Raw genomic sequence first — 22,097 nt, forward strand, 5'->3', positions numbered from 1 at the left:
TAAAACTAACCCACACAAGTGATAGATCAGATAAGAATTGTAAAAGTTTGGGAGTCCGAATATCTGTATCGTTCTCATTTATTCGCTCAGCCGGTTTACAACAGAAGGGTTATAAAAGTGATAACATAAATATTTACCTGACAGTATTTTGAACTCCACTTTTCCGTTACTTTCTCACAAATCTTTGTTCAATATTGACGCTCACATTTCAGATTTCAGTATTCAGAAGTCGTTTCATCATGTACAGTTTATTGTTTGTTTGTTTGTTTGCCGTTTCAAGAACCCGAATGCGACGACACCAGCTTTCAGTGCGTTGAATCCAAAAGATGCATTCCACGGAGATGGAAGTGCGACGGCGACCCCGATTGTTCCGATGGGTCGGACGAAGCGGGCTGCCGTGGTGAAGAAGTGACCCCCAGGGGTTGTAGGGACAGAGAGTTCCAGTGCTCAAGCGGAGATTGTATACACGAGTCCTGGCGATGTGACACTGACCTTGACTGCCCAGATGGGTCGGACGAAGTTGGTGCGGTGTGACAGGTACTTCACATTGCATCTTTGTGTAAGTGTGACGTCATATCAAAGGGCATGGTCAGTGAGGTCATATTTAAGGGACTGATCAGCAAGGGTTGGTGGGAGGCGTCATACCGTCTTTGAATAAAGGGGTAATCCCCCCCCTCTCTCTCTCTCTCTCTCTCTCTCTCTCTCTCTCTCTCTCTCTCTCTCTCTCTCTCTCTCTCTCTCTCTCTCTCTCTGGCGCTTATCGAATTCTGAAGACGCTATGTGACTACCTATTGTCTCTTTTTCGTGGCTGTCCAGCATAAACAACTTTCTCGTCGCGCTTCGTATGTCATAAATGAACATAAGTTTACAATAAAAATGTTAGCTTTCCTGTCTTGACTGCGTCGCAACTAAACTAGATCCCTGAAGGCATTGCGTCACTTCCGCTGACCAATGCAAGTTGCAGAAGCCAGAGACACAGAGTCTCAAGTGAATGCTTCCCAAAAATATCAGCTCTTTCAGTCTTCATAATTAAAAAGTGGAAAAGCAACATGGTTAAAGAATAAAATTTGAGAAAACATGGCTTTTCTAGAATATTCTGAATGCTTGAGTTTACGGTTGTATCAGTAGATGGAACAGGACTATGGAGGTTTCCCTCGTTCCAAGTTCATGGCGGATTGTGTTTTCACATTTCAATTATTTGTATTATTCATAGAAACTGAATAATCAGGACGATTGCTTTATTTTCCCTAAAGTTTACATTTGCATTTACCGACCTATCTCTCACCACAATTGTTTGACTGAAACCCGCCCCATCCCAATAAATTATTCTATTTTATTCATTTTATTTTATTCTCGTCAACTGCGCCAGCGCAAGTTAAAATATGAAATATATAAGATAAGTATAATAAAAGACGAAATTGAAAATGAAGAAAACTACATACGACAGAAAGATTGAAATCACATCGACAAGACCGCCATGATATTTGTTTTTGAAGTTGTAGTGAATTGCAAAATATATCAATATTACTATTAAATGAATGAATTAAATAAGCGGGACGTGCCACCAAAGAACCCTCTCTTTGTAACATCGACTCTATTATTATGAGGTATAAAAATTAGGTCCCTTCTGGTGCTCAAACAAGAACGCTGAGACCAAACAAAGAGACACTATCTGTACAATTAAAATGTGATAAAACACTTCTTCGCAGGAATCCACAATAAAAAAATCCGTACGAATATGTCAATGTGGACTATTATAAATGTGTAAGTCATAGTCACAATTACACCGTACACTGCAGTCCCTATAAAAGCCATATTTAACATGTAAAAAAAAACACGGAGAAGGCGTTTTTTTATTTATTCAATTCTCATTGCTTGGTGCTTTGAGACAGAATTGAAAATAAGTATTGCATTGTAAAATTGGATGATCAATTGTCACAAACAAACGACGAGCAGGAGCATTGTCAATAAGACTAAAATTAAGAGTAATAAAACCTGAATGCGGTTTGCCTTGGCAACAGTGTGGTCTACATGTTTGTTGATAGAAAGCTTTTTGTCAAGTATGATGTCAAGGTCTTTATGATGATTGAGCCCGACGTATATAACAAATAAAAGAGGACCTAAGATGGATCCTTGTGGTACACCAGACGTTATGTCACACTACGAAGACGAGGTACCATTACATAAGTATGTAGAACCTTTGCCTTCTGTTCAAGTGCGAAGCTTCTTTAAAAGATCCTTATGAAAACAGTTACCATGTAACTTATGAAGAAAGACAGCGTGATTTACTTTATAATAAGCTTTGCTGAAATCAGCGTAAATGACATCTAATTGTGCTCTATTGTTAATTGCTGTTTTGGTCTCTGTAAGTTTGAATGAAATTCTCAATCACTGTAAAGTTATATCATAAAATAGTTCAATAGAATCATCAATATGTATACCATTTAGAGAACACCATGACAGCAATTCAAGAGCTCTAGTCCATTGCATAAAAATCAGCTTTTTGAAAGTTATAGATTAGTCTATCCTCCCGACAGGACTCTGTCTTATTCGTGAATACGTATGAACACAACACGTTATCGTGGTCTTACTCAAATTGTTCAAGCCGGTTCTGACATTATGGATATACACCAGTGGAACACAAAACAAACTTAACCATGGTTATTACAAATAGGGTGATAATTACATTGATATGATATCGATGTAATGTCATGATAATCGACGATGGTACCGGATGATCCTGTTTTGTTTATCGGGTTCCAGTTGCCTTGGCCCGGGCATCGTGCACTACATTAACGACGTAATTTATGACTGAAACAACACAATATCACCATTGTTTTTTTTTGCAATTCAGATGCCCCGCGATGTACAACTAACAATGGAGGTTGCTCGCAAATTTGTCAAGATACCCCCGAAGGACCGACGTGCTCATGCAACGCTGGTTTCCAACTCCTCGAAGATCAGAAGACGTGCTTGGAGATCGAGACAACCACCGTGCAAGCACCGACTGCGCAGACAGGCGGGTGCGATGTTCCAGGACAATGCAGCCAGCTCTGCCAGGACACGAGCGATGGACACCGTTGCTCGTGCGTCGATGGCTATGAGCTGGGTCGAGACAACAGGTCGTGCACTGAGGCAGCCGAAACGGTTCTGCTCTTTGCTAACAGGTATGACATTAGAAGGATCAACCCGGAAACTGGGATGCAAGAGGTCATTGCCAGCGGCTTAAGGTCAGCCGTATCGCTTGACTATGATTACAATCGAGGATATTTGTACTGGAGTGACGTCAGTGAAGAGAAGATATTTCGGTACGTATCTACATAAAAAATGCTATAACATTGTTTAACTCGGCATACTCTTCCAAACATAAACGCCTCTACTGTGACGTCATTTCTTCGCCCTTGTTCCTAAGATCCCTTGTTATTTGTTATATTTCCGCAAACATATTAGTGTCAGTAAAGATCCTTCTTTCTCATATAAATGTTCAAATAGCGATGTTTCGCCAAACGAACGAGGACGACAGTTTCCTCGACTTGTTTCCAAACATGCCATCGGTCAGCTTTCGTCACATTTTTGCATGTCTCGTCGCGAATTTGATGAAGTGATTGGAGAGTTTTATGTGTACGCAACTTGTGTCGCAATTCAATCCAGCATGCCCCCCTGTAAGTGGCCATTCTGTCATGATTTTTTCATAGCGGAGCAGATCGATTTTCGTCAGTCTTGATACAAGGGCAATGTTCTATAATGTGCACATGCATGTCAATTTGTGCGCGTGCTACGAAATGTACCATGTCTTATATCATTGTCCTGTCTCAGCCACAGGGCAGCCTGTGCTGTGCCTTTTTTCAAGCGTAACTTGTAAATCAATGGCACAAGATTGTCACTCACCAATGATCGACAACGACATGAGTTGTAACAATGAAAGCAGGTAGTCAACAGCTGATAAAGTGGGCACTGCGTCACGATAACTTTTTACATATTAAGAAAGCTTCTCGCTCGTGATTGTCAATGTTTGATAATTCTTTTATGTATTTAACATCAATTATCTCTATTCTGTCAATTGGCAAAATTATTGTCCTTTTTCTACTCCCGCAATCAAAACGCCTCATGTTCAATTTCTCAACGCAGCCCGTACGTATGTGAAGTCCAACGTAGTATTTCAAGACTAAATTTATTTGATTTCTTTGCCACTAGATTTTATTGTACACAGTACATGTATCTTTAAAGCTCAGCATAGTACTCTATTTCGTATTCAACAGAAGAAAAAGCACATTTAATTTTAAAATGAATTTTGTCAAAAGTTGTGGCTATATTGTCCTGTCAAATCATGTAAAGCACATTGCACAAACATTTATATTTCATAAGTAATTGACATGGCTGAATGGATTAATTTATTCATCTTTTTATTATTTTAAGGAAATCAATCAATGGTGTTGGTGAAGTCGAGGTGTTGATTGAACAACGAGTCAATAACCCCGACGGAGTAGCCGTGGACTGGATCTATCAGAATCTCTATTGGACAGACGCCGGCACCAATAAAATCGAAGTTGCCCATCTGGTTCCTAGACATGGCGCCATTCAGCGGGCCGTCCTCATCAGCGAGGGGTTGGATGAACCCAGGGCTATCGTCGTTAATCCAGCCGAAGGGTAAGTCATAGGCATTGTTTCACATTTATTCATACCAAAGTGAAATACTTCAAAAAAGCAAGGATGTGAAAATGGCAAATGATTGCACTGTAAGCCATCAACAGAATGATACCTCATACTTCTCTGCATCTTCATGGCTATCTCTGAGTTTGCTGTGACGAGAGAGAGAGAGAGAGAGAGAGAGAGAGAGAGAGAGAGAGGAGAGAGAGAGAGAGAGAGAGAGAGAGAGAGAGAGAGAGAGAGAGAGAGAGAGAGAGAGAGAGAGAGAGAGAGAGATGGATGTGCCCCTTTGAACTATATATCGTAATATCGGGCTCAAATATCATCAAGAAAAATTTACACAATTACTTTTCTTCACAAAGTTTCATGTACTGGACCGACTGGGGAGACGACGCCAGGATTGAAAAGGCAGGGATGAATGGCTGTGGACGCACCATCGTCATACACGAAAACATAGAATGGCCGAACGGTTTATCCATTGACTATGTTAATCGCCGTATCTTCTGGGTCGATGGCAAGCTCCATCTATTGGCGAGTGCCGGACTGAACGGTGAAGCCCGGGTCGATGTTCTTTCCGATAACACTGGCCTTGCGCATCCCTTCTCGGTGTCTGTCTTTCTCGACCACGTCTACTGGACTGAATGGGGGACGGAGACTATATATCGTGCTGAAAAATTCGACGGAGGGCATAAAACCGTCATCGCCCAGAACTTATACTCGCCAATGGGAATAGTAGCATACCACAGATTGAAACAAAGGCCGAGTAAGTACACGCCAACTTCCTTTAGACCGGGAAAAAATATTCTCCGCGGATTTTCTTGCGCGGCAATAAAAGGGAGGAACAAAAGTTGTAGTTTGCTTATTACACATTACAATTTATGGTAGTGAAGAGTTAGGTTATTTGTTTGTCTGGTACCAATTTTGCATAGAGATCACTGGTTTTTGTGCTTGCTTTTGAAAGAGATATTTAAATTTTCATTGAGGAAAGTCTGAGGAAGGTTTATGCGTTTTGATTTCGGTGCGCATCCTGCCTTTAGTCCAATACCAACTTTCCTTAAAGCTGGGCGTCCATATCATGCGATAACCGCATTCCTTTCGAAAACACTGTCTGCAGGCTATCCAAGCCGGGTTTCGTTAAAGGGATAAAGTGGTCGGAACTGCGCTCAAAGGTTGTATGGGTCCCATACGACCAATGACAACACTGTATCCGAGGTAAGATGGTGATTGATGAAAGTTAAAACATATACATGTCTGTCATACTCTGCATCGTATAATTTAAATGTTGCAGCTATGATGATGAGGTGCATCTAGATATCGTGCACGAAATACATGTAAACAAGAAACTCGCACTGTTTCCCTTTAATCTTAGGACTCTTAATGATCCAAATATGTCCCTCTTCGATCCAGGTAGGAACAATTGTGGTGTCAACAACGGGAAATGCTCGCATATCTGCGTGGCAAGCCCCGCGATCAGCGACTGCGGGGCAAACTATACCTGCATGTGTCCCGAAGGAGTCGAGTTGCTTGAGGACGGACATACATGCAACGTCTCTGGGATACTCCCACATCCGGACCTCATGAACTCTACAGGTAGGTTGGTTTTTGTTGGCTCAACTTCAGCAACCATGATGGCAGAACCTTTTCGAAGTCTTGCTTCGCCTTGGCTGTACGTGTTTACAAAGTTTTCCACTTGTCAGATTACGGGCTTTAGCCCTGTAGCCAGGCTGGTGCTGCATATTAAGTTCCTTGGAAAATGTAGATAATTCTCTTCTGCATCTACGAGCCGTATCCGTAAGCTTATCTCCGCCTGTTTGTTTGCCTCTCTGTCTCAGTCTCTGTCCCTCTTTGTCTGTCTTTCTGTCTCTGCCGGTACTGCTCTTTGTCTTTCTCTGTCCATGTCTAGTCCTCTGTCTGTCTGTCTGTCTGTCTGTCTGTCTGTCTGTCTGTCTGTCTGTCTGTCTGTCTGTCAATGGTTTTCCCTCTTTCCTCTCAATGACCCCAGAGCTGATCGTTGACCAAAGTTGAAATACTTTTAGAAATAACAACTATTTTATATTTCAGCATGCTTTGATGAGACGGTTTAGAAAATAATTGTTGTGCAATTCAGAAAATAATAACAATGCGATCAAAATGTACAGCTGTTTTATTTTTAAGTATACAAACAATAGGAAAATATAAAGATAGTGTTATTAAATATATGTCAAGACGTTTCAAATTGACCTCATGACGGACTCTGCACACATGCTCCCGACTTTCTCGACATTAATTATTGTATAGTGCCTTTGAAAAATTCCCTTTCTCTAATTTCTGCAATATATTTCCTGCCAATGCGGTCGCTTATTGTTTCAACGTATATCCCGCTACGCAACAGTGGTCCCGCTGTCGCCATATAGGGCAATGACGAAATCTGGGTTCGCCTTAGGGACTCTGAGATAAGCTAGCCTGCTAGACCATATCTTGTCGCCGTTTCGATTTCGGTCGGGGCGTCGTATAGGCCTACGTCTTTCCAGTATCCGCTGTGAAGTTGACTTTTCTGGAGGGGTTGTTACCTCTTCACATTGCAAGGATCTTTGAAGTCAAATCAGTAATGTCAATTGCATGAACAAATGTGATCGATAAAGCTATTTCCTATCGATTTCATATGACCACGTTCAATTTTATATAAAATACCAAGTTCGCTGCTAGTTAAAAATTACTAATCACAAACTAGCGATATAGAGCGTCCACTACATCGGATAAGAACAATTGTCTTACGATTATTATTTTCTAGGCATCAACGTATGTTTTGCGTATCCAGACGTTTGTGGTGGTGCATTTTGCCGTAAGCGTAACTTCAATGGTAGGCCTACCTATGACTGCCACTGTCCGCCCGGTTACGACATCGACGAATATGACGGCAAATGCCGCGCCCAGGGCCGGGAGCCAAGCTTGGTTTTCTCGGACGGTGGACACATTGGGCGGATATCCCTCCGATCCGGCGCCAAGGAAACGCTGATCGGCAATATCAGCAAGGGTTTGGGTGTGGACGTCGATGTGCGCCAGGGACTGATCTACTGGGCTGACGTGCGAGAAAGTAAAATATCAAGGTGAGTTGAGTAAATCTCACGGCTGAGAACAACGGGCCCGACGCACGGTGAACATTAGCACGAGAGTAGTGGGCTGTCCGCAGAGAGAGGGAAAGGCGCCATCAGGCGGCGGATTTTGAGGCTCACGGTTAAGGTTCGAACCCCGTCGTTCGGAGAGCCAGACCGATCTGTTGATTCGCAATACTTTCTCCACTCAAAGAGAGTATTGTCCAGTTTGATTTGATTTCATAAACCAGAGTTACCTATAGTTCCGTGTTGACTGTGGATCAAGGCATACTACTGAAAATCAATCCAGTACACGACACAGCAAGTGCATCACAATATGAATCGTAAAGCTGGTGCAAACATACACTGAAACATCGCCAATTGTTTCTTTTTGTATGTTTTGATAAAAGGATTGAAGTTGAAGTTGCTGTAAATACTAGTCGACTTTCTGCATTCAGGAACCATATGATCATTGGTCATTTAAAAATAGTCGTTTGAACCTTATTGAAGGGGTAGTGCTCAACAGCAAGGTAGATGTGGAAACACAGAGGTCACGGGGACATCTGGTTTTAGGGAATTATAGACAAATTTAATGACACAATAAAAGCCAGGTAGGTAGGTAGGTAGGTAGGTAGGTAGGCAAGTATAGGTAAATAGGTAGGACGGTATTAGACACCCGGCTATCATGATAAAGAAGATAGCCATTAACGGCAATAAAGCACGACTTCCTTCAGATGTACGGCTATCGAATTTTCATTATAGAAAGAATCTTCCATGTTGAAGTTTCTTGGCAAGAGAAATGATGTGTTTGTTTATTCTGACAGTGGTACCAAAAGCACCCTTTATCAAATTTCTCCATTTTTAGCATTTACGTCTCCATTTTTGAATGTCCTTTTTGTTTACACCGTATTTGGTTCAGGTCGTCGATCGGCAATCTTGACAACACCACTGTGTTATTCTGGCAACACCTTCACATGCCGAATGGCGTCGCTGTCGACTGGGTGACGGGCAACGTCTACTGGACCGACCCTAACGCCATTCACATTGGAAACCCTGGCCTTGGGCGGAGAAAAAAGCTCTTCCGTTACGACATCGATGAAGCTCGAAGCATTGCATTGGATCCACTGAATGGGTGAGAAATTATTAAACTGCAGCAAAAAGTAACAAATGAAATTAAACAAAAAACATCACAGTCAAAACATTGAATAGTTCAAGAGCGCGATCTGCGTGGAGTACAAACAGTCGCTGTAAAGAAATGGGCATGCGCACTCAAAACTTTTACGAACTGCAACTGAAACCATGGAGACACCTTTTAGGTTAGGGACACCTTTGAGATCTTCACAAACATCGCATCACGGAAACAGGCTCGCCTGCCTCGTCTATTGCATTGATAATCTTGTACATGGTAGGGAGGTAGTACACAAATGTAAAGTTGATAGTGAACAAGTGGAGTACGCATGCCCAGTGCATACAGATACATGGCAGTGAAGACATACAATCACGAGTAAAAAGTGCAAAATATCGACGACGTAGACGATGATAATGATAATGATGATGATGGATAACTCTGGACATTTTAATGCTTAAGGGAAGAGATAGCCTTCCCCGTCAAACACATACCCCCCATTTTCACACAAAATATTAAGTGGTGAGAGTTGGCCTCTTTACACCTCTATAGTTAGTATTTCTTATTGTCACAAAATATTTTAATTGTACTCTTACAGTCACAAAGATAGTTTTAAATGTACTAATACCTAAGACAAGGCGTCCAGAGATAGTAAGTTAAACGTATTTATGATGATCTTGAACATTGTCCGTTATTTGACAAACTTGATATTATTCTAGGTGGCTTTACTGGACAGACTGGGGCAAGGAACCGAAGATAGAAAAATCTGGTATGGATGGATCGCAGCGCCACGTTTTGATCGACTCTCATATTGGGTGGCCAAATGGTTTGGCCATCGACTTCACCTCTCGAAGGCTGTACTGGATTGACGCTAAGCTTCACGTGCTGGCAACATCTGACATGCATGGAAAGGACCGTATCGACCTCATCAAGGGCGATCACCGGCAGCTGAGACATCCATTTTCTATTGCCGTGTTCGAGGTCAGTAGATTACTTCTGTTTAATCCCTGGTCGTTCACTCTCACCGATGGAGACTATACGCTCTATCACGGAGGGACTGTGGCTCTATGTGTGATGTTATGTTATTCTCCGCTCTGCTATGTTATGCTACGCTACGCTATGCTGTGCTGTGCCAGTATTCTATGCTATGCTATGCTATACTATGCTATGCTATGCTATGCTATGCTATGCTATGCTATGCTATGCTGTGCTATGCTATGCTGTGCTGTGCTTTGCTATGCTATGCTATGCTATGCTATGATATGCTGTGCTATGCTATGCTATGCTATGCTATGCTATGCTATGCTATGCTGTGCTATGCTATGCTGTGCTGTGCTATGCTATGCTATGCTATGCTATGCTATGCTATGCTGTGCTATGCTCTGCTATGCTGTGCTGTGCTGTGCTATGCTATGCTATGCTATGCTATGCTATGCTATGCTGTGCTGTGCTATGCTATGCTATGCTATGCTATGCTGTGCTATGCTATGCTATGCTATGCTATGCTATGCTATGCTATGCTATGCTATGCTATGCTATGCTATGCTATGCTATGCTATGCTGTGCTATGCTATGCTATGCTATACTATGCTATGCTAGGCTAGGCTATGCTATGCTAGGCTAGGCTACGCTATGCTGTTTTGCTATGCTATGCTGTTCTATGCAATGCTACGCTATGCTACACTACTATTGCTACACTATGCTATGCCATGCTATGCTATGCAATGTACGCCACGCTATACTATACCATCCCATACCATGTCATGTCATCTTTTATTGCTTTGTGCCATACTTTGGTTTACTGCGTTGTGCAAGAAAGCATTTTGCCGGATGATAAAACGATGTATGTACATGTGCTCAAATTGTCGTGGCATATCGCTCTTTTGGTTTATCGCTCAACTTTGCATGGAAATAATGAACAGCAGTATCTAAATTTTGAAAGGAAACTAATTGTAACTTTGGAATACATTTTCACCATCTTTGTTTTACAAAACAAACACATTACTTCGAATTCGTTTTCCCTCTAGAGGATGTTGAAATTATACAAGTATCAGCATAGTAAAGATAACGCATTATGGAGAGTATGGAATATCATGGTCGACAAATGAAATCACGGTCCGGACTGAAATAAAGTCGTCAACGATAACATTGAATATTCCACAATAAAGGCTGTGTTGACAAGCTCATAAGAAGCGATATGATTTGACGACTCTCGTGAGAAACTGCATTTTACAAACTAAGAGCTACAGCCGATGAAGCTGTAATGTTTCTGTTAACCCGCCCTTCACGATTCGTGCCCTTCTCTCTCCGTCTCTAGGACAGGGTCTACTGGAGTGACATCATTCATAGTATCATCAACTCGGTGGATAAACTCACCGGCAAGGACCTTCAGATGCTGGTGGTTGGCGGTGACTCTCGAGCGATCTACGGTATTAGAGTCGATCATGAAGTGGTTCAACCAATGGGTGAGTTTCTACATCACAATAGAGATGATTATTTGTTAAATGACAAAGATAGTCAGTAATGTTTTCAATCAATTTTGATTTAGACAGTCCTAAACATTCAATCATTGTAAAGGTTAAAAACCAAGTCGGTAAAATTCATTCCATGGTATTGGCCGCCGATAGATTTCTTCAGTGGAGAGTGTAGTTACTTTATGTTATACCCTGAGATAGCTGATCACGTGAATATCATGTGATTAGCTATCTCAGGGTATAACATAAAGTACCTGTAATCTCTACTTTTTTCCGATTAAATTCATTTAAATTTAGATGTCTTGAAGTAGATTGTGGAAGTGTAACAAAGACATCCGAGATGAGGTTTAAGATAACCGGCCGGCGAGATTAAAATAATAGGACACTTTTGGAAATTTTCAATATGTTGAATCAGATTGACATTTGATCTATCAATTGACATCAACAAGATATGGGTATCCCACTTGACGCGATTACACCGACGGGTTTATTGATAGCTGAATCGATTGATTAATCAGGAGATCGAATGCAGAATGACAGCGAGAGGTGATGAACCAAAGGCCAAAGGTCAAGCAGAAAACATAAACTTGTGCAAGACGATACGTGAACATAACAGCGGTTTGTTAATAAAACGAAACTTAAGGAAGGATCATTTAAATTTTCCAGTTGAAATGAAGTATCATTTGTAAATGTTTCAGAGCGTAATAGTCTGTTTTACTCGTTTTATGTTCGTGAGCTGTACATGAATTGTTTGTGTTGAACTTGAAGTGGATGTATATTTCAAGATGAAGTACAGCTAATTTATTTAATATTCAATGAATTATGCTTTCTATATATTTTTCACATTTATTGAACCAGGTGTCAACTATTGTGCCCAAAACAACGGTGGTTGCGACTTTCTCTGTCTACTCTCCCCTGTGGCAACAAATTCAAGCTACCACGCCTGCGCCTGCCCAGACCACATGGAACTCAGCGATGACGGGCGAAGCTGCATGTCCTGATCATTTCAGAACTAAATTATTCAGGGACAAACAAGAAACCCCGAGGATGTATCTCAACAGATGTTGAGAAAAAATGATTTGAGGTCATTTAAATACCTGTATTGTTGACGTTCCAAATGTCATAAGGCTGGACCAACTTACTCAAGACTTATGACTGTCATTTCTACGGTAACCGAAAAATCAGACTTAAGTATCACTACAAATATTATTCTTTATTAAAATAGTGATGGCATACCTTACGAACACTGGACCGTACTGTGGTAAACCACTGTCCAGCTGGCGGTGGTGCCTTATATGGTGAATGAATGCGAAGGTGACCGGCCTCTGAAAATATTGAATTGTGGTAAAAGCTTGGCGCATGCCCAGTACAGTACTTTCAAGTTTGTCAGAGTTACAGCTTGGAGGTCACCGTGCCACCAGTTTTTTTTAATCATTATGTTACTGCTTTTTATAAACTCTTAATGGTGAATACATGCTTGATGAATGAATAAACGATTGCATAAATTTTAAGGCAATCACAAATGCTGAACTATACTAGCTTTTAGAAGAATCTTCTTTTTCTGCCTCGTGCTAGTCTTTACAGGACAGATATTCGGTCTCTTAAATTTTTTCAAACACCTTTCTGACCTGCAGAAGATTGTAGGGGCTCAATTTGAGCGCTGAACGTTTTTATACTGTATAATGATTTTGAATCGAAAATTTGATTTCCCCTATGGAGTTAACGCAGGAATGGCTGCCATTTTGAATTCCAAATACAGGGACCTTATTGGGTAATTTGTTTCTGTAGTACCAACATTTGCACGGTGACCCCTGCTCTAGTTCTTGATTTAGTTGGAGAATTGTGGCGAGTATCCTCATGTAAAGTTTTAGGAAAAGATCAGGTAGTACAATTTCTGGGCGCGTACCACCATGACCGTTTAGTTTTATGGCGATGCGCTGAATACTTGCGCGCACGAACATATGCAAATTTATGGCGAAGCACAAGAGACGTATCTACGCTTAAAAAGACGTCGATGATATTATTTCTAAGAAATTGTTGATACAAAACAGGTCAGAAGAGTTCAGAGTATACATATAGATAGAAAAAAGGTCGTTACACGGTCGTATCGGTTCATTTGACGCTCGAGACTTATTTCATCATAGAGGGCACTTCGCTTAGGGACTGGACACAAATTACAGGGGGGGTGGGCCGGTGTTTTTTGGGGTTGGGTCGCCATTTTTCGCGCAAGCATTTTTGAAGGGTCATAAAATTTTGTGCAAGCCTATGGGGGAGGGTCACCTTTTTCATGCATCAAAGCTGAAATTGCATGTGCACGTTATGGAATACTGAAAAAAGAAAAAATACCTCCTTGCACTTTCATTTTCTGCCATTACCATTTCGGCGCGCCCTTTGGCCGCAAATTTCAGGTATAATAAACAATGTATTGATGATCCAAGCAGCCACATTGATTTAAGTTGTCATGATTTCTACTTATTCAACTCCTCTATTGTGCATAACTGTCCCCTATAATGACTCTTTCAATAACAATTTGGGAGATCACTTATTTGACATCATTCTCCCATTGACAATACATTGGGTATAGGTCGGTGTCAAACGTTCATGTCGCTGTATGTACATTTTTTATTTTTTGAGGACATTGACAGAATACAAACTATTCAGAATAGTGCATAGTGTCATCAATAACAACTGGAAGCTTCAGGTCGAACAACTTTTGAATAACAATTTAGGATCAGATAACCTATGATTTATTTGTAGTTTCCTCATAGCCTACAATGTATAGTGAATCAACATTTCGGTGAAATTCCAAAATCAAATTTCTTGCACACCCATTGACTTGAAACCACTCTAGTCTAATCATGAATATTAATACTAATAATTAGGTGTACATAAATGCACAGGTTTACCTAGTTTTGTATTGGAAAAAATTATTCATAGTTTCATCATAGACTGCCATGTATAATGAATCAACATTTCAGTGAAATTCCAAAATCAAATTTCTTGCACACCCATTGACTTTAAACTACTCTAGTCTAATCATGAACATTAATACCAATAATCAAGTGTACATAAATGCACAGATTTTCCTATTTTTGTATTGGAAAAAAATTATTCATAGTTTCATCATAGACTGCCATGTATAGTGAATCGACATTTAAGTGATATGCCAAAATCAAATTTCTTGCACAACCATTGACTTGAAACCACTCTAGTCTAATCATGAATATTAATACCAATAATCAAGTGTACATAAATGCACAGATTTTCCTATTTTTGTATTGGAAAAAAATTATTCATAGGGTTTCATCATAGACTGCCATGTATAGTGAATCAACATTTCGGTGAAATTCCAAAATCAAATTTCTTGCACAAACATGGACTTGTAACCACTCTAGTCTAATCAAGAACATAAATATCAATAATCAAGCATACATAAATACACAGATTTGCCAAGTTTTGTATTTAAAAAAATTATTCATTGTTTCGTCATAGACTACAATGTATAATGGACCACAATTCATGCGAAATTCCAAAAACAAAGTTATTGTACACAGATGCACGTGTTACCACCCTCTTCTAATCAAGCACAATTATGTTAATTATTCAGTGTCGTATATACACAAATAGTGCATATTTTTAATTCTGAAATTTTTTTTTACAGTTTTGTCATAGACTCCCATGTATAGTGGATCAACATTTTATGCGAAATTCCAAAAACAAAGTTATTGTACACAGATGCACATTTTACCACCCTCTTCTAATCAAGCACAATTATGTCAATTATTCAGGGTCCATATATGCACAGATAGTGCAAACTTTTAATTCTGAAAATTTTTTTGACAGTTTGTCATAGACTCCCATGTATAGTTTTGTCATAGACTCCCATGTATAGTGGATCAACATTTTGAGAGAAATTCCAAAATCAAATATCTTGTTCATATGTGCACTTGTAAACAACCCATGCTAATCAAGTATATCTATATCAGTTATTAAACATCTATAGATGAACAGATATTGCTAGTTTTATATTGGAAAATACACGTTCATAGTTTTCTTATAGTCGACTACCATGTATAGTGAATCAACATTATCGATGAAATCTAAAAATTACATTTTTTGTACAGGCATGCACTTTTTACCTGCAACTTCAAGCAAAGTACATTTACATGAATTATCACACATATATGATTTGATATTTTTTGGACAAAGCGTTATATCGGCCACATTTTGCCTTCCTTTCGGGAGGGCGACTTCAAAAGTATAGCAAGTCAGAAGGGGGTCTTTAACACATTGCGGGTTTTTTTGGGGGTATTGAGTAACAGGGGAGGGTCGCTTATTTTCATGCATGGATAAGGGGCAGGGTCACTAATTTTGTGCATGAACTTTTGAAGGGTCACTATTTTGTACGCAGCGGTTGTTCGAAAAACACCGGCCCACTCCCCCCTGTAATTTATGTCCAGTCCCTTACAGCCAAGTGTTTTCCTTGTAAATTATGAGCCTTCAGGTAAAAACCAAGTCGACTAAAATTAAAACAGCCGCAAGCATGCTCAAGAAATCCTTCGATGAGCAGAAACCTAAGTTCATATGACTGGTTAGTCAATCCGAAATCGTGATTCGTCAACTTGTTGTAAAAGATGCAAAGTTGTCACTCAGGCCAAATTAAGAAAATTTCTAATTTTCCCACCGCGCGTTGCAGGAACAGCATGCGGCCTCTGCATAGGCAGTAACATGGGAAAAATAATTCCAGATTTGTACGACAATTGTGAAAGATAAATATAAAATATCCGTTCTAATCCTACGGCTATTACAGATTTTCCTGTTATTCATAAAGCCAGAATAATTACCATAATTATGCTGTCATGAGGAAGCCTTCGTATGATAACTTTGCTATCCCAAGTGTATGTCTTCAGTGCTTATGCCTAGCTTTGCAGACCTTGTTACGCCCACCGCCCTGAGGGCGCAATGTCTGAGAACAACTACACTCCCCATGCTATACTCCACCACCTTGTTCAATTTTTAAGTAAAGTGTGAGCTGCAGAGTGAATGACGTTTCATGGACAATGTCTTTGACCACTTTTGGATCGGTTGAGTCAAATATTTGCGTTGACAGTATATCCTCCAAACCTGCAAATAGTGAGCCCATCCCTCAGTAAGGCAAAGCAATACATTCGTTTATCCATCGATCGATCGATCGATCCATCCATCGATCCATCGATCCATCCATCCATCCATCCATCCATCCATCAATCCATCCATCCATCCATACATCCATCTATCTATCTATCCCTCCCTCCCTCCCTCCATCCATTCATTCATCTATCCATCCATCTATTCATCTATCCATCAATCCATCCATCCATCCATCCATCCATCCACCCATCCATCCATCCATCCATATATCTGCGATGACGTTGAGGGCGGTGGTGTACCGATTGGGTAGAATTCAAGAAGTGATTTGTATGTAAACAAAGCCAGCAAGTCAATTTTGACATTTAAGTATAGCGTGCAATTTGTGCTTAAATGTTTCCGCCATTATTCCAACGACCGGGTTGACATTGAGTAGAGGTACTGTATGTGGGTACTGAAAAGTTGTGGCTTTTGATGAGGGTGGGTTCCCTGGAGGCGACGTCTCCCTCCTCCTGGACACGCCAAGGTTTTCAATCCTTGGGGGTTGTTATTGACTGGACTGACAACTTGAATTCCACCACACTCTGAAGATCATCTTACTGACACCCTCTTTCGTCATCGTTACTCTAATGGGGTAGAGTTACCGTGCTCTAATGGAGACAAACGCATCAGCTTGTAAGCGGCGTGCCTGACCGGCAGTTCACCCTGTGACGTAAACCCGGCACGTAGGTCATCATTCATGTGGTACGTCTTGCGGTACGGGATGTCGTCGTTCTCCGGTGAGAGTAAACACGGCTGTTAACTATTTCGATTTATAGGATAATTGTCTTCATGTATGGTATTATTGACTATTTACATTCAGTGGGAGATTGACTGAGACACTGCTCCAACAAATGTAAAAAATATATATATATAAAATACATCTTTAAACAGTATATATTGAAACCCTATAAATTCCTAACGGACACCTCCAATAATTCCTGTTCCCTGAATTCTGGTCAGGAATAGATTCTAAACGTAAACAATAACAGTGCATTTTACACATATAGACGGTGTGCTAACAAGCCAATTAGTGGGTGTTTTACCAGGTTTTGGCGAGTAGAAAAAGAATTTGCAGAATAGATACAAAAGGGAAACAGTGAATAAAATCATCTGCAGCGACGGGCCATCAATATTGTGCGTGGATTGATGAATGCCGTGTTCGACAAATCTCGCCTTCTTCAATTAATTTCATTTCAATAATTCGTAGAGTTTTGTCGTGCCCCTACCTAACATTCAATATACATGATTTTTGTATTTCTTAATACCGCAGGCTAATATCTTAAAGTATCCAACATTCAAAAGATGCAGAGACGGCGATACGATTCCGCCTCTGGGAACTTGTTCCTTCTGCCCCATGCGTCTGCCAGTAATTGTCTGCTGTATATATTCAACTTTACAGTTTTCTGTCTGTATACTTTATCGTCTAAATGTGTCTACATGTGTGTGTCTGTCACACTGATTGGGTTTACGCCGAAGTTATATCCAGAGTCGCTGTTGCTAGGCAACTATTGTGGTATCACTACATAATTAGCATAACTCAATCTCTTGCGTGTTTACACTGTTAGTTGTACTTCCAAACCGATAGACAGCTTCTATATATGGGACTATCGACCTCTTCTTTCAATTAAATTTGAAGTCAAAAAGACTTAGCGAAGGTTTCTTCAAGATATCACATTCATCACCATCTCTTCAGGGTTATCATTCGTCCAATGTCTGCCATGGAATCTTGTGTGCTACAGGGCTAAGTCGCTCAGAACATGTCAAAAGTTGAAATTCTTCTTGACGTCACGTATTGCCGTGCAATGGAAACTTATATGACCGTGACGCTGGAACACGAAAACGAGTCGTAGAAGGACGTGGATATCTGTAATTTTCCCCGAGAAACTGTACTTAAAGCAAGTCAGCGCTCGAGTTTTACGATGTGATTAATGCTTCGCACTTTGGTGGCAGAAAGACATCATAAGTATAGTTGAATTAAACGGCAAGATCAAATGACTGAGATTAAGACGCTGGTCCTGAGAATATTGCTTTTTTTTCAAAACTCAGCAAATCGACGATGCGGTCTGTAGACTACGCTGACAAGTCCCATAGATATTAAAGTGCAGATGTTTATACTTTCGAGGATTCAATCACCATGGCAACAAGAAAAACGCTGTGAAACTTTAAGTCATCTCAGCGCACCAAGGTCAGCTCTCGACTGTTCTATTGTTGCTGCCAAATTGTCCGGGAAGCTTCAGGGACTTTCTTAAAGTCCGTCACAGCAGAATGTGTTCCCCAAGCGACTAATTATTAGTCGGAAATCGACCTCGAAGAAGACCATGAAATTCAATTAAAAAAAACGCTGCTGAGAATTCAATCACGGATGCCCTCATGGTGGATGTAGCAGAGCGGAAGGAAATTGCGCCAAGCCCACCGACGCGCCCCGCGCCCTTTCAATTGGAAACCCAATTCACTCGTTTGTTGTGTACAGATGGGATCGATTCAAGTTTTCCGTTGCTAGGGTCAACGGCAGCCGAGCCGAACAGAACTCTGAATCAGGGTACCCGCAGTTGCCCCGGTGACTGACATTTCAGAATGCACAGAAGGGGAAGGACCAATGATCGTTTTATAGTGAGTTAATTTACTGCCTGTTTCCTCGATGAGAATGGAATATGACGTGTGTTTGAATGTACGCGTATGTATGAAGTACTTTTACATGAAATAATGTAAGAAAACGCGATTATTTAATTTTGATTTCATTACTTTGCACATCTTTTCAACAGAAGCACCTCCTGCCCCTTCGCCCCATTCTCGCTTTCAGATCAGTTCTTTAACGTATCAAATTCCACGTGAAGAGTGTCGGTGAATTTGCAAGAACAGGTACTTGAAAACTACCTCTTGAGAATAATAAGCGAACAAACATTTGTTACGCGTATCGGCAAATTGGCCACCTATTCAAAATCTCCGGAAGTGGAGACATTTCGATCGAAAGCACACCGCGCGTTGTTTGAGGTACTTCAATTACCTTCGTACCGATCAAAAATACTCCTTTTTTGGCAATTTCAATAACGATGCTTTGAAGACTGAGAGTCAATTCGAGCAATTTTAAACTTCGGTACCCTCAGCGGCTGAGTTATCTATTCAGTCTTTAAGGTCTACTTCTACAAATAAAATGTATTGCAATTACATATCTAGCTTCTCTGTTTATTTATCTTTAATTGTTTTAGCTTTTATTTAATCATTACGACTGACTTTGAATTGCAGTTTATTCTTGGTGAGTCCCCGCACAGTTTATTCTGGGTGAGTCCCCGCACGGTTTAATTCACCAAGTTGACGCGCCAAGCTTCGCAAGCCCCCTCCCCCACCCTTTCCTAGACACCTTTCTCCACTGATGAAGATCAACGCTATTGAGAGCGGACATACATTCGACGTAGTATGGAAAATTGAAATGGCATTTGTTTGTCGATTTCAATGAGAAAGTCCGCCAATGAATATTATTGTGTAGCAAACGTCGAAATCAATGCCGCAATGAACATAGAGATAAGGGGCACATCAAAAGTTCAATGAAGGATAAAAATCTTAATTCTTTTAGTTTGGGGGTGGGGGGGGGGGGGTTTGACCTAAAAAAGTTTCTATCCTACAAATCGATTTAAGGTAAAAATTGCCAGGGGAATGAATATTTTGAAAAAATAGAGCAGAAATGCACACTTTCGTGTTGAATCCAGCGGAGGGAGTTGTTTTAACACGGTGCAGAGCTGCACCTGGCCTAGTTAGTGTAAACAATGCAGGCTGTTGGCTTCTGTTGCACCATAGACGGTAGTTTCTCTACTGTTTCTGGTTGCACTCGGATTTATTTTTAATTATATCTTGCTACATTTCTGGTGCATGTGTAGTCCGCCTGAATGGAGCAGTGTGAACTGAGTTGTTACAACCACCAGGACAGATGAGATAGTTTTTATGCCTCTGGAAGGAGAAACCTGGACTTTATTGTTGTTGTTCTTGTTCATTCATTGATAAACTTCAAGTTTGTTGTTAGTATGTGTGTATTTACATTGGATGAAACACAAAGTGTGTTCCCAATCTTAAGCCCCACTAGCTGTATCTTTTAGCATTATTTTATGATTTTACTTTCAAACTAAAATAAGTTTGTGACAATGTAGTCAATTAGGTCTGTGTACACACTGCGGGGCTATATATGCAATTTTGAACAAGATAAAGATAACACTGCGATTAAATGTTCGCCCAAACATTAATCACAGCCCCATGCAGAAAAGCTAAAACCCTTGATACTATGCATATCTGCATTTAAATCTTCATATAAACTGCACAGCGTAGTCCAAACTGTAATCCACAAGGGTGAATGTTTTAAACTATGAGATTGTATGTTCTGATTCCTTTTTAATTACCATTTTTTGAAAATGCCAGGAAATCAAAATGACCGTTAATAAAATTTTAATTTACATGTCAAATGTTCTGAAAGGAATGGTTTCCTAATGCAGTAAAAGCTCATATCTCTTCAAAAGCTCATATCTCTTCAGAGGGTAGATTTCAGAGAGGAAAGAATAGGTAGATAATTTGACGTCAACAAATTTCAAGAGTTACAGTTAGTGGGGCCTTAACGATGCATTACTTTATTCACCCCTAAATTGAATGATCCTTAGCTTCGCTTTACATAGATAGAGCCTGGCAACAGGTTCAATATAAGTCAATTAAGTTTCTAGGGGGTGGGGGGGTTTGGGGGGAAACTAAGGGAATTAAGTTTTTTATCCTACATTGAACTTTTGACGTCGCCCATAACGTTTATGATCAAGTTCAATCATATATGTGGCAAAAACAAAGTCATAATCGTCTCATTACGATATATCAGTGATTGGATACATGTTCTTTTTAATGCAACATATTCAACGGTTCAAATTTTGCTTTTAATTTGACGTCTTGTAACATAAACGACCACTCGATTATGTCTTGTGATGTCACCGCAATTCGTCAATTAAATGGGATTGATTCCACTGATGAAGGAATGAGGATTTCTGGGATTGTTAATATAATGAGTGAGTGGAATAGAAGGGCCGGTAGTTGTAACTTCCAAGTATTGCTTTTTTACTTTTTGTCTTGTATGTCAACTGCAAGTTCTTGTTCCAGCCCCAAAAGCATGTTGTAGCATCCACTATTTAGCTTGCCAACACAGCGCCCATTGTGTCTCAAATGTTATTGTTAACATTTGAATTCTAGTCCGGAGCTAGATTCAATTGTTAATAATGGTTCACACGAGTACAGCCGAACTAAACAAGCTGAATATTATAATGTATCTCAGCGCGTTTCGGGGAGCAGAACAAGAAACAGTAGTTGACAAACAAAGAGAATAAAAATACTGAAAAAAGTTACAGCTACTGGCCTTGACTGATCCGAATGAATTGCAAGGACAGACTATGCACAGAGTAAGGCAGTCGGCTGTATGGTACCGTGTGGTGGCGCACTGCAGGTTTGGCCTGAATAATCTGATACTGTTTTGAATTCTGCGCAGACCATGAGTAGGCCACAGGGAAACGACGTGTTTTGTCAGTCGATCAGTTGTCAATTAGCCAGGAAACGTTCTGTCAGGAACATGTACAGCCGGCCAATCAATCAATT

At 40.3% G+C, this 22,097-nt stretch overlaps 1 protein-coding gene across 2 annotated transcripts in view; it reads left to right on the forward strand.

Annotated features, from left to right (window-relative positions):
- The window catches only part of LOC139138797 (low-density lipoprotein receptor-related protein 4-like), a 33,905-nt gene extending 21,052 nt beyond the window's left edge, over positions 1-12,853 (forward strand). Inside the window, exons 5-14 of one of the 2 annotated variants that reach the window (XM_070707331.1) lie at positions 281-537; positions 2,855-3,308; positions 4,417-4,647; positions 5,010-5,410; positions 6,055-6,237; positions 7,418-7,733; positions 8,638-8,850; positions 9,564-9,825; positions 11,162-11,309; positions 12,177-12,853. In XM_070707331.1, the coding sequence (XP_070563432.1) occupies positions 3,202-3,308; positions 4,417-4,647; positions 5,010-5,410; positions 6,055-6,237; positions 7,418-7,733; positions 8,638-8,850; positions 9,564-9,825; positions 11,162-11,309; positions 12,177-12,319 (2,004 nt within the window). In that variant the 5' untranslated portion in view covers positions 281-537; positions 2,855-3,201 and the 3' untranslated portion in view covers positions 12,320-12,853. Of the gene's footprint in view, positions 1-280; positions 560-2,854; positions 3,309-4,416; positions 4,648-5,009; positions 5,411-6,054; positions 6,238-7,417; positions 7,734-8,637; positions 8,851-9,563; positions 9,826-11,161; positions 11,310-12,176 lie in introns of both variants that reach the window. The other variant, XM_070707332.1, reaches the window with a different exon arrangement.
- The last annotated feature ends 9,244 nt before the right edge of the window (positions 12,854-22,097 follow it).

Source organism: Ptychodera flava, chromosome 8 (assembly GCF_041260155.1).
Source record: "Ptychodera flava strain L36383 chromosome 8, AS_Pfla_20210202, whole genome shotgun sequence".
Taxonomy (NCBI): Eukaryota; Metazoa; Hemichordata; class Enteropneusta; family Ptychoderidae; genus Ptychodera; species Ptychodera flava.